This window comes from Corylus avellana, chromosome ca9 (genome assembly GCF_901000735.1).
Source record: "Corylus avellana chromosome ca9, CavTom2PMs-1.0".
NCBI classification, from domain to species: Eukaryota; Viridiplantae; Streptophyta; class Magnoliopsida; order Fagales; family Betulaceae; genus Corylus; species Corylus avellana.
Genome location: NC_081549.1, coordinates 4,049,252 through 4,077,186, shown reverse-complemented (window position 1 = coordinate 4,077,186; position 27,935 = coordinate 4,049,252). Strand labels below are relative to the sequence as shown.

General features: G+C 34.5%; 3 protein-coding genes across 7 annotated transcripts; 1 reads left to right on the top strand and 2 right to left on the bottom strand.

Annotated features, from left to right (window-relative positions):
• The first annotated feature begins 362 nt into the window (after window positions 1-362).
• Window positions 363-9,207, top strand: LOC132162086 (uncharacterized). Its single transcript, XM_059572334.1, has 12 exons — window positions 363-481; window positions 1,673-1,726; window positions 1,844-1,912; window positions 2,022-2,356; window positions 2,682-2,891; window positions 3,498-3,710; window positions 4,101-4,292; window positions 4,902-5,114; window positions 5,481-5,714; window positions 6,402-6,611; window positions 6,880-7,077; window positions 7,333-9,207. Exons 2-12 carry the CDS (start codon window positions 1,690-1,692, stop codon window positions 8,503-8,505), a joined length of 3,084 nt encoding a protein of 1,027 aa, XP_059428317.1. The 5' UTR covers window positions 363-481; window positions 1,673-1,689; the 3' UTR covers window positions 8,506-9,207.
• A 1,287-nt stretch (window positions 9,208-10,494) lies between these two features.
• LOC132161821 (uncharacterized) lies at window positions 10,495-15,360 on the bottom strand. 3 transcript variants are annotated; one of them, XR_009438181.1, is made up of 5 exons: window positions 15,147-15,360; window positions 12,086-12,132; window positions 11,907-11,998; window positions 11,427-11,521; window positions 10,495-10,831 (listed from the first exon to the last, which is right to left on the bottom strand). XR_009438181.1 is itself a non-coding variant. In XM_059572018.1 (5 exons), exons 1-5 carry the CDS (start codon window positions 15,219-15,221, stop codon window positions 10,825-10,827), a joined length of 303 nt encoding a protein of 100 aa, XP_059428001.1. In that variant the 5' UTR covers window positions 15,222-15,358; the 3' UTR covers window positions 10,495-10,824. The 3 variants fall into 3 exon arrangements, 2 of the variants coding, with proteins under 2 accessions (XP_059428001.1, XP_059428000.1); XM_059572018.1 differs by having other exon boundaries at window positions 12,099-12,132; window positions 15,147-15,358; XM_059572017.1 differs by having other exon boundaries at window positions 12,090-12,132; window positions 15,147-15,356.
• A 2,032-nt stretch (window positions 15,361-17,392) lies between these two features.
• LOC132161673 (glycerol-3-phosphate dehydrogenase [NAD(+)] GPDHC1, cytosolic) lies at window positions 17,393-22,706 on the bottom strand. 3 transcript variants are annotated; one of them, XM_059571845.1, is made up of 6 exons: window positions 22,485-22,704; window positions 21,276-22,411; window positions 19,709-19,930; window positions 18,869-19,116; window positions 17,933-18,072; window positions 17,393-17,688 (listed from the first exon to the last, which is right to left on the bottom strand). In XM_059571845.1, the coding sequence occupies exons 2-6, from the start codon at window positions 21,931-21,933 to the stop codon at window positions 17,565-17,567; spliced, it is 1,392 nt and encodes a 463-aa protein (XP_059427828.1). In that variant the 5' UTR covers window positions 21,934-22,411; window positions 22,485-22,704; the 3' UTR covers window positions 17,393-17,564. The 3 variants fall into 3 exon arrangements, with proteins under 3 accessions (XP_059427828.1, XP_059427829.1, XP_059427830.1); XM_059571846.1 differs by having other exon boundaries at window positions 21,276-22,404; XM_059571847.1 differs by lacking the exon at window positions 19,709-19,930 and having other exon boundaries at window positions 22,485-22,706.
• Between the last annotated feature and the right edge of the window lie 5,229 nt (window positions 22,707-27,935).

Genomic DNA, 27,935 nt, shown 5'->3' with positions numbered 1-27,935 from the left:
ACCCTCCACACCACAACTGATTTTCAGCCCTTCATACACCGATTTTTATTTTAAATTTAAAATTATTAAATTATTAAATTTTAATTATTTATTTTATTTATACGTTTAAAATAGACTATTTTACAATTTAATGAAAATTTTAGGGTATCTCCACGGTATACAACCTCTCACAAGCCAATGAGATGGACGGTCTAGAATCACGAGATTATGCATTTAATACGTCCAAAACAATCTCTCTTTCATTGGTGGGGCCATGCACGTTGCCCGGACGCTAAGAAATTTACTATATTGCCCTCTTAGAAATCAATTATTTCCCACTCTCACACTTTTATTCTCTCACTCTCCAAAAGAGGACGGTCATGGCTTTCAGTCAGAGACTCAGAGCACTTCATCACTCATTTTTTCTCTCTAACTTGGAGATTGCGAAACCCTAGAAATTCATTTTCTCTTTCCTTTTGCTGTTTGGTCTCCGAGAAAGAAGGTACATTTTCTACATTTTCTCCACGCTCTGTGACTTGTTCGGTCCCCGAGAAAAGCAGCTCTCTAGTGGATTTTCCCGGTCTTTTTCGACATTGAACAACAGAAGAAGTTCTCTCTTTTCCTTAAGTCCAGTAATTTGTTACTTCTCTTTAGTTTGGATTTTCTTAAATGATAAAAAAAAGCTCGTTTGGCTATATATATATATATATATATATTCTCTAACTTCTTTTGCGTGTTCATTTTCTTTCTTCTTTGGATGAATGTTTTGCTTGTTCTGTTTCTGTGAGCTCGTTTAATAGTTGGATTTATTGGTTGTTGTGTTGTTGCATCTTTTTCGGATTCATCCTGTAATATTATTAATAATATGATGCTGTTTTGGAGATTCTTAGCACCTCGTTGAGGTTGTTATTTTTTCCTGAATATTTCCTATCAATTTTTCTTAAAATCTTTCCTAATCTTGGCTTGCCTGAATAATTTTTCCTAAATATTTGTTAATTTCTGGGGTTTAATCTTGAAATTAACTTTGTGGATTACTCTTTCTGTTTCAGATAATATTTTGTTATTGCTGTGCATTAGTTTAGACAATATGGATTATTCCTTTCTCTTTTCTTTTTTTGTTACCTTCTACTACTTTATTAAAGGTCTACTACTTTATTAAAGGTTTAACTTAATCATAAAGAAAAATGGTGTAATTTTTGCCTAAATCTGTCTAGTTGTGTTGCCCTGCCCCTAATTAATTTGAGTTATTACCTAAAATTTTTTCTACTATCCTGATTGATGCTTGCCCAATACATTGTTACTTGTCAAAGAAGAAAAGTATGCTCAATACATTGTCTAAATTATTCATCTCGAAGGTGTTAAACAAGTGCACCGTCCGTTGAACACACTTTGTCTTCATAACTAAGCTACTGGGTTTCTTGACACGATTGTGGAAATCTTGAAATCTGGGGTTGAACAGCTTTGGTCAACAAGATTTTCATATGAAATATTGTTTTCCATGTGAAATATTGTTTTTGAATGATAATTTTACTGTTTCTGTAAACTATTTTCTTTTTGAAATAATTGAAATTTGTTGAGGTGTTATATTGGCATCTTTACGAAACCTCCATATTTCTCTGTCAAGTACGTGAAATATCCATTTGCTCTCTTATATTGGTGTATGCATCATGATGTTGTCATTTTTGCATCTCAGGATATTTCTTGAAATTCATGGATTTGGATCTATGGGGCTCATCATATCATCAAGGTTTTCAGATCTCCCTTGTCAATTTTGTATTAGCATTGATCCAACTTGAGTTATACATTGTACTAGTTATGTTATCCTTATTGTAATTTATGTTGTATTCGGATTATTACTTTCTAGTTGCACAGGAAAGCAGTTACAGTACGCTTCCTGGATGGGAATGTGACTTCTACATTGGTTATGGATATGGTATATCTATGTTCCTTACCTTCTTGTCTCTGCATTTTTTTGTTCGTGTTGTTCCTTGTTATATCAATGCACTGTTTCCACATTTACTACCCTTTTCTTGTGGTCGCAGATGTGATAGAAGAAGATGCTTTGAATGAGAAATCTTGTATTCAAGTGTTAAAGATATTGATAACAAAGGCAGATACTGAAATTGATGAACTTGAAGAAGATCTTGTATCCCTTCAAAGTCAACTAGCCTGGGCTGAACATGAGGAATGGCCTGAATTATGCTGTAATGCTCTGACAGAAAAGATTAATTGCCTTGATATTTCAATAAGAAATTTGAAGAATACAGATGAGAATGATATTGAGGTTCAGTTACTAATGCATAGAGAACCTGTTGAGAGAGTACATGAAATAGTGAGGGCTCTACTCAGAAATTATATCCAAGAGAAAGATGAGCAGGTTTGAGTCTGGAAGCTTTCTCATTACTTTTGCCTCAATATTCTGACATGTTCTCTTGTCAAAACCTGACATTAAGTTTAATATACTTTCTTTACACTTTGCAATTTTAATATGAACTGGGTTAACTATAGTCTGTAATGTTCTCCTCAAAACTTAAAAAGAAGTAGGTGCTTTTTCCCAACATTCTTTTCAGATCTACCTTTCTTACCCTCTTTCCTTTTATTATTATTATTTTTTTTTTGTTTTGGGTTTTGGGTTTTGTTTTTTGTTTTTATTCTTTGTGCTCAAGTGATTTAGATAGTTTGTATTCATCTACACTGAACAGCCTCTTGATGCCCTTGCCTTGGACTCAAGCTCAAATGTTCCAAAACATGCTGTTAGCTTATTGGATGAGAATGAAATGTCGAGCAATATTGATTCAAGTATCAGCATAAAGGAAGAAACCAAGGAATCCAGTATTACCGGAAAATGTACAGGCTCAAATTTATCTTTGAAGCTTCAAGAGAAGAAATCAAATGATACAGAAACAATTAAGGTCAACTCAATCCCTTTTTGCTCAAATTTACACTAGTGCATGATTCTCTGCAAGTTTGTTCAAAAGTTTAAAAACTCCAGGAAAAGGTTTTCTGGATTTGAAGACATGGATCAAATGGGTGCTAAACTGCACTGCAACCATTGACTCTTGTTCAGCTTTAGTTTTTTAAGTGCTGTGACCTCTGCTAGCTATCTGTACTTTGTTATGTCTGTTATCATTACTTAGTATATTGGGTTACTCCACACTTTTATTTTGGGACATGTGAATCCATAGCAGTTTTGGAATATTTGAAGCAGGATTAGAAAAAAAAAAAAAATTAAGTCATGTGCCCTTTTGAGTCATTTGATTTTGGCTATTTAGGGATTTCTAAATCCTAAGCCTGAAGTCATTGTTTTCATTTCATTTGTTCATCTTTTTAGTTTGCACTGAAACCAAATTTGACGATAGTAATTTGCAGCTTCATTCTTCTTTCCCCCTATGTTGTGTTGATTATTTTCCTGTATAGGTTATTGCATGAACCTGTCTTCCATTTAGATTACAGTATCAATACTTGTTGCATAAATGATATTGATTTGTGGACGCACTGTTTTTGTTGACAATGATCAGCCTAAAGACAGTACCATAGAAAATTCAAGTGAAGATGCTTTGCTGCATGCAATTGACCACTATAACAAGAAGAAAAAGTTGAGCGGTCCTAATCTGAAAATCATGGGTGAGGAGATTGAAGAACATGAATCCACTCCTATGGTGGATGATATTATTTTAGGGTCATCATCCAACTCTGAGGGAAAGAGAAGAGATCATGGTCAAGAGGTCAAGGTACTGCCCACTCTCTCCTGTCCTTAGTTTACCGGTGCCTATATCCTTTCTCTCTGGTCTTTTTATTTTTGGTAGACCTAGGGCCTTCCCACTTGATCAAAGCTTTAGCTTAATGTTGGATTGCTACACTGAAACTCTCAGATTAGGTGTTCCTAGCGATTTATCACTATCAAAGGGGTCCTTAGTAGATGCTAACCTTTTCTATTCCCTCTTCTTTCCGCTTACAATGAATAGCCTGCAAAAACTATCGGGAAAGGTTCCAGCTCTGATGCTATTAGGGACGCAGCTAGCTGCCCCCTTGGCAAATGTTACTTGAATGTGACTTGAATGTTTGTTTTATTCTTTCTGCTCAAGTGATCTAGATAGTTTGTGTTCTTCTACATTGAACAGCCTCTTGATGCCATTGCCTTGGACTCAAGGTCAAATGTTCCAAAACATGCTGCCAGCTTATTGGATGAGAATGAAATGTCAAGCGATATTGATTCAAGTATCAGCTTTAAGGAAGGAACCAAGGAATCCAGTATTACAGGAAAATGTTTGGCACTTCAAGAGAAGAAATCAAATTATCCAGAAACAATTAAGGTCCATTCAATTCCTTTTTGCTTGAATTTACACATTTGCATGATTCTCTGCAAGTTTGTTCAAAAGTTTAAAAACTCCAGGTGAAGGTTTTCTGGATTTGAAGACATGGATCAAATGGGTGCTAAACTGCACTGCAACCATTGACTCCTCTTGTTCAGCTTTAGTTTTTTAAGTGCTGTGACCTCTGCTAGCTATCTGTACTTTGTTATGTCTGTTATCTTTACTTAGTATATTGGGTTACTCCACACTTTTATTTTGGGACATGTGAATCCATAACAGTTTTGGAATATTTGAAGCAGGACTAGAAAAAAAAAAAAAATTAAGTCATGTGCCCTTTTGAGTCATTTGATTTTGGCTATTTAGGGATTTCTAAATCCTAAGCCTGAAGTCATTGTTTTCATTTCATTTGTTCATCTTTTTAGTTTGCACTGAAACCAAATTTGGCGATAGTAATTTGCAGCTTCATTCTTCTTTCCCCCTATGTTGTGTTGATTATTTTCCTGTATAGGTTATTGCATGAACCTGTCTTCCATTTAGATTACAGTATCAATACTTGTTGCATAAACGATATTGATTTGTGGACGCACTGTTTTTGTTGACAATGATCAGCCTAAAGACAGTACCATAGAAAATTCAAGTGAAGATGCTTTGCTGCATGCAATTGACCACTATAACAAGAAGAAAAAGTTGAGCGGTCCTAATCTGAAAATCATGGGTGAGGAGATTGAAGAACACGAATCCACTCCTACGGTGGATGATATTATTTTAGGGTCATCATCCAACTCTGAGAGAGAGAGAAGAGATCATGGTCAAGAGGTCAAGGTACTGCCCACTCTCTCCTGCCCTTAGTTTACCCGTGCCTATATCCTTTCACTCTGGTCTTTTTATTTTTGGTAGACCTAGGGCCTTTCCACTTGATCAAAGCTTTAGCTTAATGTTGGATTGCTACACTGAAACTCTCAGATTAGGTGTTCCCAGCGATTTATCACTATCAAAGGGGTCCTTAGTAGATGCTAACCTTTTCTATTCCCTCTTCTTTCCGCTTACAATGAATAGCCTGCAAAAACTATCGGGAAAGGTTCCAGCTCTGATGCTATTAGGGACGCAGCTAGCTGCCCCCTTGGCAAATGTTACTTGAATGTGACTTGAATGTTTGTTTTATTCTTTCTGCTCAAGTGATCTAGATAGTTTGTGTTCTTCTACATTGAACAGCCTCTTGATGCCATTGCCTTGGACTCAAGGTCAAGTGTTCCAAAACATGCTGCCAGCTTATTGGATGAGAATGAAATGTCAAGCGATATTGATTCAAGTATCAGCTTGAAGGAAGGAACCAAGGAATCCAGTATTACAGGAAAATGTTCTGGCTCAAATTTATCTTTGGCACTTCAAGAGAAGAAATCAAATTATCCAGAAACAATTAAGGTCCATTCAATTCCTTTTTGCTTGAATTTACACATTTGCATGATTCTCTGCAAGTTTGTTTCAAAAGTTTGAAAACTCTAGGTAAAAGTTTTCTGAATTTGAAGACATGGATCAAATGGGTGCTATACTGCACTGCAACCATTGACTCTTGTTCAGCTTTAGCTTTTTAAGTGTTGTGACCTCTGCTAGGTATCTGGACTTTGTTATGTCTGTTTTTGTTACTCAGTGTATCAGGTTACTCCACACGTTTTTTTAGTACATGTGAATCCATCAGTTTTGGAATATTTGAAGCAGGATCAGAAAACAAAAAAATAAAAATGGGGGTCATGTGATTACTGTTAGCATCACTGGAGAACTATGTACACGCTAGGTAGAGCAACACTGTTGTATTTATTTTTAGGGGTTTTTATGCCCTTTTGAGTCATTTGATTTTGGTTATTTAGGGATTTCTAAATCCTAACCCTGAAGTCATTGTTTTTGTTTCATTTCCTTATCTTTTTAGTTTGCACTGAAACCAAATTTGGCAATATAATTTGCAGCTTCTTTCCTTTTTTCCCCAATGTTGTGTTGATTAATTTAATAAATAGGCTATTATATGAACCTGTCTTCCATTTATATTACAGTATCAATACTTGTTGCATAAGAATGTTGATTTGTTGACGCACTGTTTTTGTTGATAATGATCAGCCTGAAGACGGTACAATAAAAAATTCAAGTAAAGATGCTTTTCTGCATACAATTGACTACTCCAACAAGAAAAAGTTGAGCTGTCCTAATATGAAAATCATGGATGTGGAGATTGAAGAACACAATTCCACACCTACATTGGATGATATTATTTTAGGGTCATCATCCAACTCTGAGGGAGAGAGAACAGATCATGGTGGAAAGGTCAAGGTACTGCCTGCTCCCCTCTCTTAGTTTACTGGTGCTTATATCCTCTCTCTCTCTGGTCTTTTTTTTTTTTTTTTTTTCCGTTTGTTTTCTTTTGGTAGACCTAGGACCTTCCCTGACCCCATCCCACCCTTTACCACTTGAGCAAAGCTTTAGCTTAGTTGTTGGATTACTACACTGAAACTCTTGGACTAGGTTATCGCTATCAAAGGGGGCCCTTAGTAGATCCTAACCTTTTCTATTCCCTCTTCTTTCCGCTTACAATGAATAGCCTGCAAAAACTATCGGGAAAGGTTCCAGCTCTGATGCTATTAGGGATGCAGCTGGCCGCCCCCTTGGAAAATGTGACTTGAATGTTAGCAGGAATGAGGAAGTCAGAGAGTACAATTCTGCTGCTACTGATAAAATGAAAATCTTAAATTCATCTTCAAACCCCAAAGGCGTGGGAAATCTGCCGAAGACAGACAAGGTACAAGAAGCTCTTTTCTTCACTTAATTTGAATCAGTTTATTAGTAAATAATTTGAATGTGAGACGTCACTCCCTTGGTCCTTGGCTCGAGTAGTGAAGGGGTTGGGTGAGGTTGGGTCAAGTCTTACCAATAGAAGGAGAAAAAAAGAAAAAGAAAAAGAAAGTGAGATCACATGTTAAAGCTCAACTTACCCTTTTCATTAGCTTATACCGCCTTTTGTATTTTCTTTTTCTTTTTTAAATTCAATGAGCAGCAAGCAAATTCTATTGTTACAAGCAGTAGTGCAGAGGCTCTGAGACATGCAGCTGGCCTCAAGAGGAGGGAAAAAGGTTCTGATTCTGATTTCGGTGCTTTGGGACAGGCAGAAAGTGGAAATTCTGATTTAGAGTTACTAAGGGATTTTGTTGCGAAAATTGCGCGTAAAGAGTGTGTCAAAGGATTAAAGATTGCTCCAACTGATAAGATTGATGCTTTGGGTTCATCTGTGAAGACAGAATGCAAGAGGAAAAATCCTCCACAAAAAGTGGAGGTTCAACAAGCTGGTTTTGCTAAACCTGGCCGCTCCTCCTCAACTTCACTTTTAGAGATGCAAGATCAAAGGGGACGAGAAGCAATCAAGCTGCAGATAATGGAGGATGGAAAGTCACAGGCAGAAGATATTCAAAAGGTTGAAGTTGCTACTATTGCCAAGAAGTCAATTTTGAAGGTATCTCTGAAGCCACAAAAGCACAAGGGAAAGAGGAAAATGGAGTCAGATACACCACAGTTCCAAGAACCAGCTTTCCCCTCTATCAGTGTTGTTTCAGATTCTTCTATTTCAAAATCCAAAAGCAAACAAAAATCTGGAGTCAGCACCGACATTGTCATTTTCAATGAGTCTTCGAGCAGGAAGGTCACGAAGAGACTAGTTCACTCTGGCCAATGTAAATCCAAAGAGCAATGTGTTGCTCATGATGACGGCAAAAGTTCCGTTTCAGGCACACGGAATAAGAAAAGAAAGAGAACAGATTTTCCAAGCACTGTAAAGATCCGAGATTCAGCTGTTCATATGGAACTCTCAAAGTTTCCTGGAAGTAAGGAAAATCTTCAGATCATCAACTTCTACTCCGAAGATGATTCCCAAAGTAAGGCTTTAGTTCTTTATGATGATTCTCAAAGTAAAGCTTTAGCTCCGTATGATGATTCCCAAAGCATGGCTTTAGTTCCGTATTATGATTCCCAAAGTAAAGCTTTAGTTCCGTATGATGATTCCCAAAGTAAAGCTTTAGTTCCGTTACCTTATACAGATATTAACTTGGGGAAATTGAAATTAATTGATCTGAGGGCCATTGCCAGGGAACAGAAAGTGCCCAAGTATAGTAAGCTTCGAAAACAGGCGCTGCTTGAACTATTAGTGGACCATTTGCGCGGACTGAGGTATTTCTGAATTTACAAGTGGATGTACATATTTTCCTGTTCTTTTGTTTTCATAGGCGTTCCTATAGTTGCCTTGTTTCGTAGCCGTCCGGCGGATTTTGAATGGTTCAGTTCTACAGAGGACTTTTGAGGTAAATCTCCATCATCAGTAATGGGAGCTCAACAAAAGGTTGAAAAGAAAAGAAAAAAAATAGGGAAAAAAATTTACAAAGATGTAGTTCTGAAAGGATTTAGAAATTTCATGACATTGTCTTTCATATCTTACAGTGAAGTAGTTACTGATAATTACGAAAGTATTTTCTACTGCCATTGGATGTCAGATGTAGCATCAATCTTTTTGCCCACTAACTTGTCATAGGTTTTAAAACCAAGTACGCGAAGGCCTGGTGATAACATCCTCATTTATTTTGCTATTACATCTTTAATTGAAGGTTGATACTATTTTTCACTAATAGAAACTACAGGATCTTTAATGGAAAGAGAAGGGGACCAAAGAATGTGTTAAAGTTGTACTCTTCCCTAAAACCGACTAAAGAGGTGCCTGGACAAATGGGCTTTACAACTTTTCTTTCTTATGTTGCTTACATTTTTTATGAAATTCAAAGAGGCCAGAATAATGTTTCACACTTTCATTTTTTCACTCACACTTTCAAGTAGGGGTAAAAATGCAGACGTGGATAATAGCAATATTCGCATTTGCAAAATGCGGATAATGATTTTTGATATCCTCATCCGCATTTGTGCGGTTAACGCGGATAATAAATGTGGATATTATCCTCTATCCGCATTTAAGGTAATTAGTGTTTTAGACATTGAAATTTTAATTTAGTAATTATTGCTTCTAGTAAATACAATTTTTTTTTTTTTTTTTCAAAAAAAACATTATTTATAGTTGAACACTATTTTTCATATCACACTTTCTAATCATTTTGCCTATAAAGTTTCATCACATACGTTATCTAATATTTAGCTTTTAGTAAATCTATAGTTGGTAACAAGAAAAAACATATAAAAAATAATAATAATAAAGGAATAACATATAAGGCAATTAATCAAAACAAATTAAAAGAGTTCTATAAAAGTAAAATCCAACAACATTACAAATCTAGCAAATATAAGAAATATAAATTACAAATCCGACTAACATAAAGGAATGCGGATGCGGATAATATCCGCATATGCATACTCTAAAACTGCTATCCGCATCCGCATTTATGGATATTAGTTTTTGCTATCCACATCTGCATATGTGGATAGCGGATGTAGAAGGTTATTATCTGCCCGCATTTTCACCCTTACTTTCAGGCACTCTTAGGTGGCTCTTATTCTCCCATTGAATCAAAATTTAATAATTATTTATCTCAAATCTAATAGTTAAAGTGGGTGCCACCTAAGGGTGTATGAGAGTATGAGTACGAGGAGCATTAACGTCAACAGTTGCAATCCCAAAAAGGAGTCCGTACCACCTAAGAGTATTTGAGGGTATGATAGCAAAAGTAATAAAAGATCAAAGAGCAAGTAAAGTTTTTCCTTTAAACTAATAAACACAAATAAAGAAAAAACAAGCATAAATAGAGACGGTATCAATTGGTATTCAGTCACCCAAATATCTTCTTCAAATTGCCATGAACTTTAGAGAAGCATTCTTCAAATTTGATTTGATTTTCAAAGGCAGGGACCGAGGTATTCCTAATTCCTTTGAAAATCTGAGAACTTTTTATCTGTATAGATTTTTTTGTTCAATTGTGGTGACTTTCTTTTTCTACACAGTTTTTGTTTCTAATGGTTGTTAAAACAAGACTTCGCAACAAAATGGAGAATAAATTTCTTGCAAATAATTTAGTAGTCTATATTGAAGGGAAAATTGCTTAGACACAAACAAAAACCATTGTTAATCTGTGATTTACCTTCCACAATTCGGAGCAGGATCTCTTATTGTATGCCAAAATGAGATTAGAACACATTCAGATAGAAACTAAGTACCATAACTGTTATGCAATTAGGGGAATATGTGGTATATAGAATTACTCCGCCAGGGAGAAAGGGTCGCCATTACCCAAACACATTCCTTCCAGGCATTTTCAAGTACATTAATAAATCTAAGCAACTTGTATTAGATCACAAGGACCATGACAGAAATGCATAATTAGACCACTTCTATGACACGAAAATATAAGAAAATGATGACAAACGAGGGCATCAGCATTAACATTATAAATTATAAAGTACCATCATTGTTATTTGAGCTCACAATCCAATAGTAAAATCACCACCAATTGTGTGTCTCAGCCCATAAGCTCAGTTCAAAGCCTCCCCATCCACTTCACCATCACGACCTAACAAAAAAATTACACAAAGCAGGTCAATTTTGCCAGTTATGATATCATATATTAAACAAAACCACGTAACCCCACAAAGGGTTTACAATATCTAAATTTTGAGATATAATCCCTTCCCATGGAAGTTGCCAAGAAAGGGATTAAGGATAAAGAAGGTGAAAACAATCTAAATAAAAATCAATACAGTTCTTGCCCTTGGAAGTTGAATGTAATTACAAAAGTTCTACCCTCCAAGCTTCAATGATGATGGGCATCCCAACATCAATTTGTAAGTTCATATCTTACATAGTAAAACCTGGTATGGTTTTTTTTTTTTTTTTTTCATTGCAAGTGAGGGAAGTCCCAAAAAGAAAAGTTATACGTGGTTTGTAGCCAAAAAGAACATTAGGCTTTGAAACCTATCTTTCTATCTGTCTACCCAATCCACAAAATGTATATACAAGACAGACCCAAGCAATCCATTTCTTTTTGGGGTCAACAAGTCCAAAAATACTAGTTTCCAATAATTTCGATACACCTATAGACAAGGTACATCTTTTAGGAACTATCCATTCAACATGTGAAAGTAGATTGAGAAATCACTAAAACTCACTTGCTCTCCAACTTGAGATCAGCCTCCTTTGCTGCCCTGACAAGATGGATTATACGATATTGAAGTTTTGCATTTTCCTCAGCAAGCTTTTGTGCCTGCAAGTTGCAAGTAATACTGTTATAACTCTCTTCAATACACTTTTTTTGATTTGGCACTGGGTATCAAGAGCTTCACTTCGACTAGTCTCAGAGGTGCACAGGCACTCGGTAAGGAGTTTCTTGCAAGTGCACCTCGGTTAATTTAAGGGGCGAACCCTTAGTCCGATGGCCCCAAGAAACAGTTTGCACTCAGTGAATTTCGAACCTAAGACCTTGAAGAGCATACTCAAAATCCTAGGCTATCCAACCACTGAGCCAACCCCTTGGGTAGAACCATTTCCCTTTTCTTTAATACACTTATATAAAATAATAATAATAATAATAAAAAGCTCTCTTTAATACTATCTAAATGTCAAATGAAGAAGATATAAATGGGTAGAACCTTTTCTCGTTCTGAAACTAGCTCTGCACTTGCTTCTTGTAGCTGTGACTGAAGTTCACTTATCAATCTCAAGTGGTCCTCATTTCCAACATCTGAACAAGTTTGTATACATAGACAAAACAGTTAGAAGTCAATTTATAGCTGGCAGATACTACTGGTTTAGCAAAGTGCCTTAGTACCTACTCTTCTTACTTGCAAGGACAGCTTCAAGTCTTGATAAGCGTTCCTATTGTATAAACATCTGCCGTTAGCAAATTTCAGCATAAATTTAAAAGGGGAAAGAAAAGATAAATACTGCTCATTGATAATCATTATTGCAGGTTATTTACATTGGAAACATTATAAAGCATCTATAAAGTCTAAAGAAAAAAAGAGCTAACAAAAAGTCAAATTGTCCTTATGGGCATAAATTATAATTTAATAAACAGCAATGTAGTTCTCATCTTATTAGGAAACCCTAAATGGAAAGAAGAAACTTGGAATGAGGATAATTTCCAACAGACATAAAAAAACCAAGCATCCATAAATCATCATATATAGTCACTACTACTACAATGTGGCCAAAAAAACAAAACCAAAATAAAAAATATACTGCCAAACATAAGAAGAGAGCAAATATATAAAAGTTGTATTTGGCACCCCAACAGGACATGAAAGCAACAAAATCCTTTGCTCAGAAACTAAACCCAAAAATATCCACTTCCTTTCCTGATTGTTGTTTTGATAAAAAAATTCCTACATATATATATATATATATACACACACACAATAGTACATATTGTGTAGAGTCATACTTTCTCCCAAAGCCAATAAAGATATGACATTCATAGAATAACACTGAGATATTTGGACCTATAATGGGAAGAAACTACATTTAAAATTTGTGACAAACCTTTTTCTATCCGAAGAAAAAGGACCCTTAATTGGACATGGGACAAAAAGAGGAAATTATGGGTTACTTAAGGAGAGCCACAGAAAGTATGAGTTCTGGTGACAAAAGGATCATTGTAAGTAAATCGTGGAAGTCATTTAACACTTGAGAGAACTTAACTGACGTAGCAGAAGCACTAGAAAAGAGAAGAACATGTTTCTCTTTTGAATCCTTGAATATCACAAAGAAGAAGAACAAACAAGAAACCCTCTTCTTTTCTTTTATTTTCTTTTCTTTTGTGATAAGTAATTCTATCTCATTTTAAGCGCAGAGGGACGCAATCCGAATACAAAGGAGAGAACCCCTATAAGGGAGAAAAATCTCCTTTTCTTAAAACAACTCATAACAAGCTTAATTATAACTCAATCATGAAATTAAGTTCAATACTAGCCTTTACATAGGCCACAAATCTAAAGCCATCGAAATCCTAAAGTTACTATAAGACCCTAAACGGGAATAAAACAAAGCAAAAAAAAAATCCTACTCGTCCCTTGAAATTAGGGTACAACTTGTCCCACATCATTGACAAACACAATATGTCAGCTTAACAGCAGTAGAAAAAACTACAATACCGTGACTAACAAAATGAGAACATAGGAGCAGCCTGTATACCATCCTACCTTTTGAAAAAAAATAAGAACATACCTTCCTAATTGCATCTCTTAACTAAGCATGCCCAAATCTCTTTTGAACCAATAGCTACCCATCTGCTGGCATGAATATCCAGCTGCCATGGAAGTTGTCTTGTCTTGTCAAGTTTAGGGCCATAGTTGCACAAAGATATGCTTTAATAATTGGAAATGGTTTCCCAAGTCTAGTCAATGTTTTTTGAGTCTCTAATCATTTTCAATTCACCTTAAATACCCCAGCTTAACAATAGCTTTAAATCACCAAGATTATTATGGTAAAAGTAAAACAGTTTCAACAGTCTATAATATCATACACAAGAGTTTCAAGAATAAAGTACTCTACAATATGCATTCACATAGGAAAAGCCCAAGGAGACTCCGTCATTGAATTGACCATCTTACATCATATGTTCATAATTCTGGGAACAGAACCTTAGATCACAAGGCGTACACCATAACTAAGGCACCTCTTCACAGAAATAAATTATAATCACTACTCCCATAAAGTCCTGGAAAATTCAAATAAACCCAATTCTGACAAAGACATCTCACCACCTTTTCCAAATCCTTCAATCATACTTTGGCAAAGGAGAGGGCCAGGCTTAATAAACCATAAACATTTCCTGAGAGAAGCCAAATCAAAGTACAAAACCTGCAATTCTGCAAATGAGAGGTGCAGGAATTGCTCCCAAACGAGGGAAGGACTGCTAGTGGCCGCTGTTAAACCAATTCACAGCTAATTAAGAGATGTTTCATCTAAGCCTATGGAACCATACATGGACACTGGTACAAAAGCCTTTGGCTATAAAATTTCAAGGTTAGCCGCATGTTCTGCGACTAACTGATTTTCCATGTCTTTGAAGATGTACAGATTAGAGGAAGGGATCGATAAAGGATGACAGTGCTCACTCATAACCTTATGGTCTGCACAATGCTTAATATCCATAACTGAATTAGAGATGCCAAGACACCAAGTTGAGTTAATTCCAAGAAGGTACAAAACTTCCCAAATCGGACCTAACCCATCAATGGTTTATATTCTAAAATTATCAAGATAATATCTAAAGTACCTGCACGAAATTAAATCATAAGAAATTTGAAACAGTAGGTTCCACTAAATGAGATGCAGAAAACAAACTCCATTTAACCCACATTAGTGGCCCAAGTTTGCGGAAAACGCTGAACTCTATGAAATTAGTTATTTGCCTTCACAGAACCGATAAACCTATACAAGGTCACATACATAGAATCAACTAGGACTTGACATGCCAACCGTATTTTCATTTTAAGCAAATAAAGAACAAGAAAATAGAACAAGATGAGCCCATAAACAAATCATTGGTTACTAACTTACCTCAATGCTCTACTTCTTTACAGAGAAAACAGAAAAGGTAAGAATCAAAGTGAAAAGGAAATAGAGTTTCAATTGATATATTTCCCCATCATCGGGTCATGAGAAAACAACCACTGCCAGTTTTTCTATTGGCATAGTGCATTGTAACTATTATATACCAGTCCAATCGGTATAGAATATAGATATAGATACAGAAACATATATATAAACACCAAGGATTACGAAAACCCTAGACAAAAAACGCGTAACGAACCAGATGGAGCGCAAGACAACACAGTGAAATTCAAGAATAGGAAAAAAAAAAGGAAACGGGAAATAATCAAAACCTCGGATTCAGAAGCTCTTTGGTAGAAGGGCTTCAAAATCTCTTCCAGGTCGCTTCGTTTCACCGATTCTCCCATTTTTCCCCCTTTTCGTTCGTGGACGAACAGAGCTGCGCTCAGGCCTCAGAACGACTTCTTCAACGGTCAACCGCGTCTGCGTGCTGCTGCTGCGTTTTTCTAAGCGAGAGAGAGAGAGTGAGTGTGTCTCAATTTACAGAAATGCCCTTGGCCCGTTACGCCCGTACCACCTTTAAACTTTAAACCCATGGGCCCTTAATAACTTTTTTATTTTTTGTAAATAAATGCCGAGGCTACTTCTTTTTTTTTTTTTTAACTCAACTTGTGGCATAACTTAATAGACTCAAAATCTTCTGTTTAAGAGAGTACAAACTTTTTTATGAGAAAAATTTTATACATTCATCTATTTTACAACTCTTTTTATAATATTTAACACGTGTTAGTATATGATTCGAGGTTTTTGTTCACATGCCGACACGTATTAAAAGTTATAAAAGAATTGTAAAATAGTTACAACCATAGTAGTACTCTTTTTATTATAATCAAATTTATCAAAAACTTCTTATGCAAAAAATTGACTGAGTCCCACACACAAAAAAAAAAAAAAAGAAGGATGGTTGAACACTCCAAGGATAGTTCGATCATCCCTTCGCCCTCAAGGGGTGGTGGGACCCCTCTAACCACCACCTTGAGGATGGTTGACCATTCTAAGAGCATTTCCAGCAGTGTAGTTAAAAGGGAGATATTAACTACATTTAGTTATTTTTGTCATTTTTTCTGCTTAAACAGAATAGCTTCATATTAGCTATTATACCTTAACTGCTAGAGTGAATAACTTTATATTGCTATTCACTGTAGCACACTAGATTGTTAAATATAATATTATTTCCACATTATTTTCTCTCTTCTCTCTCTCCCTCAACCTGTCTCTCTCCTCTCCCCCCCTCAACGTTTCTCACTCTTCTCTCTTCTCTGTTCATGAATTTATGATACAAATTCAAGTCTTTTGAATCACTAAAAACTCCCCCCAAAAAATTGAATAGCACGTATATAATTGACAAACTAAAAATGGAAAAATAAAAATAACACACAGGTATGCTGCGTGAATCAATTCTATTGCAATTTACAAGATGATGCAAAAGCGATCGTGGATAAAAAAATAAAAAAAATTAAAAAAAAAAGATTAAAAAATGATATTTAATAAAATAAAGAATGAAATAACGAATCTGTTGGAGTTGGTATTAAAAAATGAGTAGTTAAAATAGAGAATTGTACTTTTTGACTAGGTAAAATACCTCTTACTGCTGGAAATGCTCTAACTTATCATTTAAGGAATAGTTAAATCACCCTAACCACTACCTCAAAAGTAGCATACTACTATTTGAAAGATGTGGTCAAAGCACTCCATCCATCTCTTAAGTGGGGTGGCCAATTTGGCAACTATCTTAGAAGGTGGTCCGGCTACCTCTTTACCCTTTTTTTTTTTTTTTTTTTTTTTAAGGTGTTTGGCAGACAACAACAACCCTTCACGACATTGTTTGTAGTTAAAAATATAATAATAATAATAATAATAATAATAATTGATATAGGAAAATGAAAAAGTGGTATTGGAAAGAGAAAAAAAATTTGTTTTATAGTGATTTTTTTATTTGAATATTAATAAAAAAATAAATAATGTGATATAAAAGTAAGAATATTTTGACGTTGATTTTTTTTGAAAAAAATGAAGTGAATAGTGTGGGGGGATGTGGTGTAGTTTAACAAACAAGGTTTATAAACAGCTTGAGTTGAAGGAAATTGCAAGCCCGAGAATTCTCTAAATTGCAAGAGACCCCAATCCTTAGGGACTCCATTGAAAGTTTGAAACAAGTCATAACAAGATAATCTACATTTATGAGCTGAAACTTTGTATTGCATGCTTCCTTCTATATGTGCATGTAAGTGTGCAAAAGTTCATGTGTGAGCTCGCTTAACATTTAACAAAAATCACACCAGTAAGCCAAAAAACAAAGGTTAATAAATGCTATTCCTTTCTTTTTACTATTTATTTTTGAGAAAACTGTGTCATTTATGCAGTAATTAGTATTACAGCATCCTACTGTCCTACAGAACAAAGAGCAACACCATGCAGAACTGTAAATGAGTCTTTAAACCTAGCAAGAGTGATTTGAATCTGAGAAAATGCCATTCTGTGTAGTGATTTCACAACTCAACAATATCCCATTGGAAGCTGAAGATAAATCCACTTACTTTAATATATAAAGGTAATTGAATCAGTACACCATGTATTACAATAACCAATATGCTTCTGCTCACCATGTATTCATATAACTTAATGCTTTTTAGATTTATGTCATAATTTTCTTTCCATATGAGAAAAAAAAAAAAAAAAGAAAAAAAAAATCAATGCTGTCCAAGAAGTAAAGGCTTGTAGAAAGCATGGGTTTGTGCAATCTCAATGCGCTCCCGGGGATCATTCAAGTTCTCATCCCTCAGTGCTTGTAGAATAGCTTGTGATGACTGTTCCCTGAAGTTCCATAAAACACACGGGAATTAAATTCAAGAGCTGTGTGGCTTTTGGTCATGGCAGAACTTTATTCAAGAGCTTAGTTTTCGATAAAAAGGAGCAAAAGGAACAAGACCCCTGATTGTTATTGCTCATGCATAGTTTGCTGCACCATTTGAGACAACTAGGGTTCCACAAGGAGTAAATAACAAGTAGAGTATAGGTTAAGATCACAAATGAGATTTATGAGTTGCAGGAAATTTACCTTGTGATCAGTATTTTATATAGTGTCTTTAAGATGGGGCAAAGCTCTACAGGAGCTACAGGCTTGTTTTCTTCAGGATGCAGTACATTTAGGCTAGACTGGCTCAGAAGTTCATAAAATGCCTCCACTGCAGAGACACCCTGGAAAATAACAGGGCAGATAAAGTATTATCATGTGTAAGATGCAAGACAAAATAAGAGAATATTACTAATTATGAATCTAAGAAGGAAAAAAATCATTTTCCTCTGCGAGTCCAGACTTCTTGTCCAACTGATGCACCAGGGGGCACAAAATCTCCAATCATAGGGTATTTATTTCTTGTACTTTCAATGAAGTTGATGATGATCAGATAAATGTGATAGAGACATTTCTTAATGATTTCCTTTGGGGATGCATTTAGTGGGAAAATATCTAAGTATTGCAGCTATTAGTAACAGAATGCAAAACAAAAACTGTATATGTTATATTTGAAAAGGAAGATCCCTCAGATCAAGCTGAGAATGTTATACATGAATAAAACATGATCTGAGTCAGCACAACCACCCAGAAGTAATGCGAATAAAACACAACTAGTTGTGCAAATAAAATTATTAGAAATGTTAATGGTGCCTTCAAAAGAAACTTAGGAACATGTCAATCCCATGGCCAGTAGAATCTGCATGAAATGTTAAAGGTTAAAAATGCCATAGATCTGTTCAAGAATTGAAAGAGAAGTATGCACTGGTTGGTTGGGGAAAATATATCTAGATATCAACATTTTTTTTTTAACTTCTTATAAGATGAAACTTTCATCAACCTGCAAAAGCCAGTTAGTCCTGCTTCAGGTTGCTCCCAAAGTTTCCCTAACGTACTGCCACGGCCTAACATGGTCAATAATTGCAGAATTTGATGCATCTTAAATCGGTTCTGAAGAAAGAAATAAATCAGAATCATTACCTGAATCATTCCTTTGCCACTGATGCTATCACCCATATCCAGGTTTAGTTCACCCTTGGCTAACATCTGGCCATACCATGCATTACGACCTTTTAACAAGGTAACGTAAGTGTCAGCCAGCAAAGGCCCTGCAAGCTTCTCGGGCTCTTCAGCCAACAAATGGGTAATGAATATCATCTCTGACGTACAATGTGCAAAATATACTGATTTGCTGGTAGCACTCTCATTGGTAAGGGCCGCCACCATTCCTGAGAAAACCAAAATGGAAAGTGGCAATGTAAACTCTGGATTATAAACCTAATCTCACTAACAAGAATTTGAAGTTCCCATAACGAGAAAAAGAAAAGGCAAGCATTTGTAGTGATCAAAATATATTATTGCAGAGGTAGCAGCATCTTGTACTAACTAAAAAAATGTCAATATGCATTATCTGTGGATATAACCTTGTCATTTGTGTGATGCTTGTATGATGTATGTGTATGTATATATACACTAAATTGATATGTTTTGGAGAATTCTCAAATAATAAATGTTTGGGTTTAATCAATTCCTTTTTTCTTTTTTTTTTTATGAAATGCAGCAACCTAAAAGGTGGAGGCAAATTTTGTTCACTCAAGGATTTTCTTTTTTCTTCTTTTCAATTTTAGATACTGGGTGGAGTCAATCTTTCTTTTATTACTGGGGACACAGGCAAACGTTTTTGAACTTCATCCCATAAAGATAAGACAAAAAAACTGATAAAGGGCATAAAAAAATCACCCCAAGAGGTCATCAAAAATGGTTCTATATCAAAATTGGCATGGAAGTTCCTGTTTGCCCTAAAAAGATTCTGAAATTTACCAGCTCCAATGGCATAAACATTCTTCAGGCCACCCATGACTTCATGTGTGATAAGATCACTGTTATCCCAGACAGTAAAATGGGGTTGCCTTAAAAATTTTGCAAGAGGTTTCCTCCACTTCTCAGCTCCACAAATTCGAGCATTAGCATATTCCTTATTGTAAATTTCTGACGCAATATTTGGCCCACCAAGATAAAGTATATTCTCCATAGGTATTCCAACTGCCAGGTATATATACCAATGATTAGTGAATGAGGGGAAACATAATATTTTATGACTAAGAGTCTGTTTGGCCCAACAATTTCGCAAGTCAAATGTGTGTTTTAAACAAAATCACAAAATGTGTCTCGTTTGGGAGTGCGTTTTTAAAAAATTGTGGCTTGAAAATGTGAAAAAATTAAAAAATAAATAAATTAAAAAAAAAAAAAATTACGTTTTCAAATCGCAAGCAAATGAAATATGTTTTTAAAAACGCACAATTTTAAAGGTTATAGTATGATTTTAAAAGCCAAACCACAATTTTACCAATTGAGTAAATGCGTTTTTAAAAATTGTGTTTTCAAATCACACATTTTGAAATCAGTATTTTTTAAATCGCAAACACAAACAGACCTCAAGTCAAAATTGAAAAGGAGAAAGATAACCACACAAGTGAAAAAAAGAAAGTACAAGAACAACATTGAGAAGAAAGAAGAAAGGTAAATAGTAATATAGAATTAGCATAGCCATAAACAACATAAATTATAAATATCTTATAGCGCACACCCCACCCCCTCACCCCCCCCAACCCAAAAAAATAGGAGGAAAAAAAAGACAGAAAACCTAAAAGGTGTAGGATGAAGCTCCACAAATTCACAGAGCAGACTATAATTGTGCTCTTATTGATCAGAGAGAGAATTTTGTGAGGTGTTCATGAGAGCTTATCCTTCCAAAATTGTTAAAACTAGAGAAACTTTGTGTTTTCAAGCATGCCAATTCCACTGCTCGACATGCACCAAGAGTTCTGCTTTTCACTCCCATCACTCCTACGCAGACTTGGCAAAACAGGTATTTGATATGACCCGTTTATAACCCGTTTATCCTATGCATGTTTTTTTATACTAAGGTTCATCTAGGTATCATAAAGAATAATTGCATGCATAGGATAAACGGGTACCTGTTTATTTGCCAGGTACCTATTTTGCTAGCCCGTCCTACGAACTCCTGAAGCTCGTATCAGTAGTACACTACCTGATTCTACCATTTTCCAAGTAAGAAAGCTCTTAACAAATTCATGTAAAAACGGTAGTTCTTGATGTACTTCTTAGTTTCATGAAAATAATTGTTTATGTTAGTGATACTACTTCAAAAGATCTTGCTCTTTCAATATATATATCAACCCTGACCACCACTGCATGTATATGATATAGCCAAACTAACAAACATTTAAAACTTTTCTTTCCTTGCAAAAAGATGCCAAAAAATCTGCTCACTTTTATCTATAATAAGCAGATAAAGGTAAGAAGTGTCACAACAAGAAGACTTGCAAAGCAGAGAGCGAGAGAGAGAGAGAGAGAGAATTCTTACTTGCCCGTTTAATCATTTGCGTGGGAGTTATTATGTGGGGAACAGGATCCAACGCAGCCTCTATTCCCTTTGCCAAAGAGATGATGATAGGCACCGTGATTCTCTCCTTCCAATAATTACTAATCTCTTCAAACACCTCACGAGTTTCAGTGGAAGGCAAGCCATTGACCACAATATCAGCATCCCAAACAGCCTCCTGCAGATTAGTCACAACCTTCAAAGGACAAAGTGGTGTATCAATCATGTTCAAGCAAAATCCATCTTTCAAAATCTCATCTGCATAGAGAGTCCGATCACCTAGCCTCGCCTCAACATACTTCAAATATGCACAGCGCCGGATCAACCTCCTCAACACATCCTCCCTAGAATTGATCACTTCAAAAAGATGTTCAGCAGTGGCTCTATCCACAGCTCTTCCAGGCCTTCTCCATATCCTTATTTGTACCTTCTCTCTGTATGGACCATAATTATCTTGAAGCAATGCTGCAAAAACACTCCCCCAAGCACCTGCCCCAACACCAACAATCCTTAATGGATCGCCATCCGCCTTGCCAAGAAGGCGGCGAAACTCATCAAGCTTCTCTTCCAACCCATTACCGTGCTGAATAGACCCGTTTGAGTATAAATTACCACCCACTCTCTCAATGCTTCCCACCATCTTCTTCACAGTAAAATGAATATACACCAAGAAATCAGTAAATGAACACCAGCATAGAAGACCCGAATCTTTATTTATGTCAATCAAGTGTCCCTTTTCTGAGTTTTCTTTGATTTGAAGCTCCTAGCTCCGATTGATGAATGATGATAGAACTTTCTCAAGTACTATACCAGAATTATAAGGACAACCCAATAAACGGCAAATCCCACTTCTCAAGTTACCATATGCATCGAAAGAAACAAACTTATTGGTAGATTTCTTTCACCAAAACATTCCCACTAAGATATTCAGGCTTACCAATCAAGATTTTTTCTTCTACCCCAAATTCAGCAGAAACAGAACAACCCAAGAAAAGGACCAGTCTGTTTATTCCCTCAAGACTTTCTAGACAGCCCATAATAAAAGCGAAACGCACATACAAATTCAAATACAGCTTTGTTTTCTCCGTCCGAGTTTGTTCATCTACCAAAACTACAAACTAAAAACAAGAAATTAAAAAAAAAAAAAAAAAAAAGTAAAGCTTTAAAGATTCAAAGTCAAAAAAGTCCAACCTTTCAGACGTGTCGGTAACGACAAAGCTTGGGATTCAATGAATGGGCGGCCGTTCACTTGTTGAATTCCTATCAGTCCAGACCGGCATTGTTGGAGGGAAAGCAAAACATACCGCATACAAGATAAAGCCAAAAATGCGTGAAAAGGGTGAAACCACAGCTCGCTAGCTGTCTCTCTGTTCACATTTGCCGTGTTCGATCGGAGAGAGAGAGAGGCATTGATGGGGTGCAGTTGGGTTGCCATTAAGCATTAATAGTTTCTGGGCGCTGCCAACTTCCCCAACGGTCATTAATATCCGATGACTTCCTTTTGGTGAAACTATTCACGTAATCCCGCACTGTTGTATCTTCTATTCCAGACCAATAATGTTAAGCCACCTCACCGATGTTAGAATTTTTTTCAATTATAATCTCAAACTTTTAATTTTTGTAAGGTCATTATCCTAATAATTTTTGCCTTTCAATTTCTTTTTTTTTTTTTTTTTAAATGAAAATTATCCAGATCTACAGCTAGCCATGGGCCAATTTTGGATATTTTGACAAAAAAAAAAATTAAAAAGGAAAAATAAAATTCTTGAGATACCAATCTTGAAAAAATTAAAAGTCGGAGGTTATAATTTTAAAAACACTGATATTTTCAAGAGAATAAGTGAGGTTTCCAAAAAACAAAAAAAAGAAAAAAAAAAGGTTATATTAATAGCATATTTGAGATTGTCGTAGACAAATAGAGCTTTTAAGTCAAAAGTATTTTGGCTATTTTTAGGCTTTTTGAACCCTTAAAAGCGCTTTCATTTTTTTTTACCAAACATGTATTTTTTTTTTTTTTTTTTTCAAACGGACTTTTTGAGTGTTAAACGCACTTTTAAGCCACGCACACCCAAATAAGCCCTAAGAGCATGTTTAAGATTATGTTTGAGAAATATAGCTTTTAAGTTTTTTTTTTTAAAAAAAAAAAAAAAACTTTTTGACAAAAGTTTCATTTTTAAGCTTTTGCAAAAAGTACGTTTCAGCTATTTTTTGCTTTTTGACCCTTAAAAGCATTTTTTTTTTTTTACCAAACAGATACTTTTTTTCTTTAAACAGATTTTTTAAGTGTTAAACGCACTATTAAGCTTATTAGACGCATACCCAAATAGGCCCTATGCGGGTGTGTTAGAATGGAAAGAGTTTAACTTATATTATGATAAGCCTTAAAACCCCACTTTTACAGCCTTCAATCAACAACTAACACATAAGCAAAAACATAAAAGGTGCACAAAAATAACCTATATTCGGATACACTAGATTTGAACTCAAAGAAAAAGAAAAAATGCTGAAACTCAATACCCACGGCCAAAAATGCTGGCCATAACTAGCAACATCCACGGTTGGGTCTGGCCGTTACCCAGTTGTGGGTCACCCTCTCTCGTGCCGTGAATCACCTTTTCCTGTTTTTAGGGTGATAAAATTTCTAAAAGGTTAACCTTTCCCCTCTAAGTTTTAGTTTTGAATCTAAAAATAAGTTTTGAGACATTATAAGCGGGTTTTGAGGCTGGTCACAGTCAGCCAGACGAATTTTGAGGCTGGTCACGGCGTCGTGGGTCTAGCCCGACTAGGTCTAGCTGGCACTGGGTGTTTTTTTTTTCTCTTTCTCATTTTGATTTGGTGTGTTTGTTCCCACTTTCATTTTTTGCATTTTTCTTAAATTAACCATATGTCACATGTGATTGAATGCTATAAAATGGTTAGTTTATACCAGGACCAGATAATAGGGGCTCTCTAAAGGAAAATGTTTGGGCACTCGACCTTTTACTCTAATCTCTTTTTTAAAATAAATAAATTGTTTTATAAACTTTAACAACTAAATTTAATTTTTTCGTGTCCCTATATATTGTTTAAAAAAAAAAAAAAAAAGTGATTATTTAGTTATTTGACATAATAAAATATCCTGCAAACAATCATGTAAAAAACTTTTAATGAAGGTTGTAGTAGCCCTAGTAGCATCTTATTGAGTTTTTCTTATTAATATATTTAATTTAATTCCTGATCATATAATTTAAACAATTAATGTACTTTAATTTCATAGTCGACTATAATTATCGGTCCACCATAAATTATATATAGGAAAAATACATTTTACCCTCCAAACTATCTACCCATTTATACTTTGATCTCCAATGTTTAAAAAATGACACTTAACCCCCCAAACTTTTAAATTGTTGCAATTCGACTATTTTAACTTTTTTTTGTTTTTTTTTTTTTTTTTCCAAAATGCCCCCATCCCAAGTTAAAAAAAAATAATAATAATAAATAAAAATTAAGGGGTGTTCGGTCTGGGGTGGCCGAAGCCACCCCTAAGCCCAACTGGGGTGGCCGGCCACCCCTTAATTTTTAATTTTTTTTTTTTTTTTTAACTTGGGATGAGAGCATTTTGGAAAAAAAAATAAAATTAGAATGGTCGAATTGCAACAATTTGAAAGTTTGGGATGAAAGTTAAGTGTCACTTTTTAAACATTGAGGACCAAAATGTAGGGAATAAAATGTATTTTCCCCTTATATACATATATAGGTTCATTTATAATGTCTCATTCAAATTATAAATTTATGTATCAATATCATCGACTCCAACATCCAAATCAATATCAAAATTAATACATGAGTTGATAATGGAATGGTGTTGTGTGCTGATTTGTTTGGTGACATTAATTTGCAGTACCTACCTCGCCCCATTCCGTTGATTATTTTATTAATTTTCACATTAATTTAATTTGCATAGTGAAGTTGACATTATAATTTTTTTTTTTTTTTTTTTTAAGTTGACATTATAAATTAGTCTCACGTAAGGATGCTTATAGTTCAAGAAGGACCAAATAATTCAATGATTTGTGCTATAAAACTACAGCTAAACTTATTTTCTTTTTCTTTTCTTTTTTTGTCATCTCAAAACATAAATACATGTGTCTAAATTGAAGAAATTGCCATTGAGAGGATTTTTTGCTCTCATATATTTTCGTTACTAAAATAAAACCCACTCATGAACATGAAAATGTTATAGAGGACGATAAGGTAAATCAGTAGTGTTAAATACCCAACTTTCATCACATTTTCGTATAAGTTATAACTGTTCAACTGAGTTGATGTGACAGTGCCAATCAATTTTTAAATTTTTATTTTGTTAATAAAGGTTGATCCAGGGGCTTAATTTATGGAGCACAAACATCTTCAAGTATATTAACCAATGGCCATTTGGTAAAATTAAGTCTATTTTGAAACGTGCGATTTGAAAAGAAATAGTGATTTCATAACGCAGTTAATAAAAATGCGATTTTTAAAAATACAATTAAAAATTTAATAAAATCGCGGTTCGACCTTCAAAATTGTGCATTTTTAAAAATACATTCCCGTGCCTATGGTTTGGAAATTTTTCTTCACATTTTCAAATCGTTATTTTTTTTGTTTTTCAAATGTACACCTAAATGAGAAACATTTTACAATTCTGTTTTAAAACAAGTGTTTGGTCTAAAAAATAGCAAGGAAATACACGCGACATGTCACCATGTGAGTTTTGACAAGTGGTGCAATGAATGTTTGAGGGTTTTAAATAGAAGGAGAAGATTGAGATCTTAAATCAAAGTTATATGGTTGGTTTTGGTCAGAAAAATCGACCTCTAAATAGTAGACCAAGTTGGCAAGCATTGATTTCCTTAAAACACATTGTCAACACCTTAAAGAAGCTTAGAAATAATCAATCTTTTGTCTATTTCATGCAAGAGAGGAGTAAGAAGGATGAAAAGGGAAATAGGTTGCATAATTATTTCTGGGAAACCAAAACATAAATCTAAACAGCATCTCTAATGATCATGTGTTTTCTAGTTTTTATAATGCATTAGAAAACATCATTTAACAATATGAGATGAAGAGAATAATTGATTGGCTACTGTATTTAAATTATATTGTTTATCAATTTTATTTTATTATTTTTTAAAAAAAAAAACTCTTTTCTCTATGTTGTAATTTATTGAGTGTACTTTACCAAAAAAAATATAATTATCACCCCTCGGACTTTAATGTAAATGTCAATATAATCTATACATTTTCAATTTAAACAATTTAGTCTTTGTAGATTGGATTTATGACAAATCAAACATTCTCTTAAAATTTACATTTTGTTCACTATGGAATCATAATTTTAAAAGGTACATCAAAAAATATGGGAATAATAGTATGGAAATAAGAGCGTGTATAACGTTTTTCTAGTTGGATCATTCCACTTATAATTCTAACTTGTCTTGTTTGTTGCTTCTAGTTCTCCATTATTTATTCATTATAAGCAACATTGTGGTATTTATAAACGAAAAGATCCATGGCTGCATTATCCATTATGTAACACGTCATCTCAATGAGACACAATATTGTTCGTTTTTTGCTCTCATAATCCAGACTTCACAGGAGGTCACTCATCCTGACACTACTTTCGTAGAAGCACGCTTAACTGTGGAGTTCTGATGGGATCATGACCATCACTATTTTAAAACGCGTTGTTGTCATTAAGGGTGTAAGTATACATTTAACTATATCTCCATCTCTATACCCAAGCGATGTGGGACGCCACACATTAGGCTGAAAATTATGAAGGATCAACTTACTTGACAACAAAATTAATTATAATTAACATAAAATTTTAATGGAGGGGTTGATTTGTTACAAATGCAGAGACTAAATTGTTCAAATTAAAAGTATACGGACTATTTTGTTATCATTTTTATTTATTTTTATATGTGTTGTGATTCAAATTAGAACCTTCCAAATACTAGAGACAAGAATAACTATTCACCTAAAGGCTGAAGGGATATCGACACTAACAAGTTGCAAGACTGTCCACATATTTGTGGATCAAGATCAAAAATCAGGATTGCAATAATTGAGACCAACTTAGGATGCAAGTTGAATAATGTTATTTTTTACGTTTATTTATTATATTTATGATATATTTATTGACATAATTTGTTTTAAATGGTATATATATTTTAATTAAATGACTTAGAAAAATTACTTCATCAGCTAATATAATATGACTTTGAATTTTGATCGAATAGTAATTTTAATAGTCACATCATTATTAGTAGAACACAAGTAGACTACTTAAAATTACTTAATATAATGTAAGTGTAAAGAATATTATTATTGTTCCTGTACACAATCCCACACTCTAATCCACAAATAAACCTATGAATTATTTTAAGATGAAGATTAAATTTTACAGATGTAATAATATAAATTTTTACATAATGAATTATTTTACAACAAAAATAAAATCTAAAAATAAGGGATAAAATGAATCTACCTATTTTACCTATTGTAGTGCCTGTCAACATAGCAATATATATTTTATGTGAACTGATATGAGGAAAAATAATAATAATAATAATAATAAAAGTAACTTTACTATCTTATATTCTTATTATCTTAGAA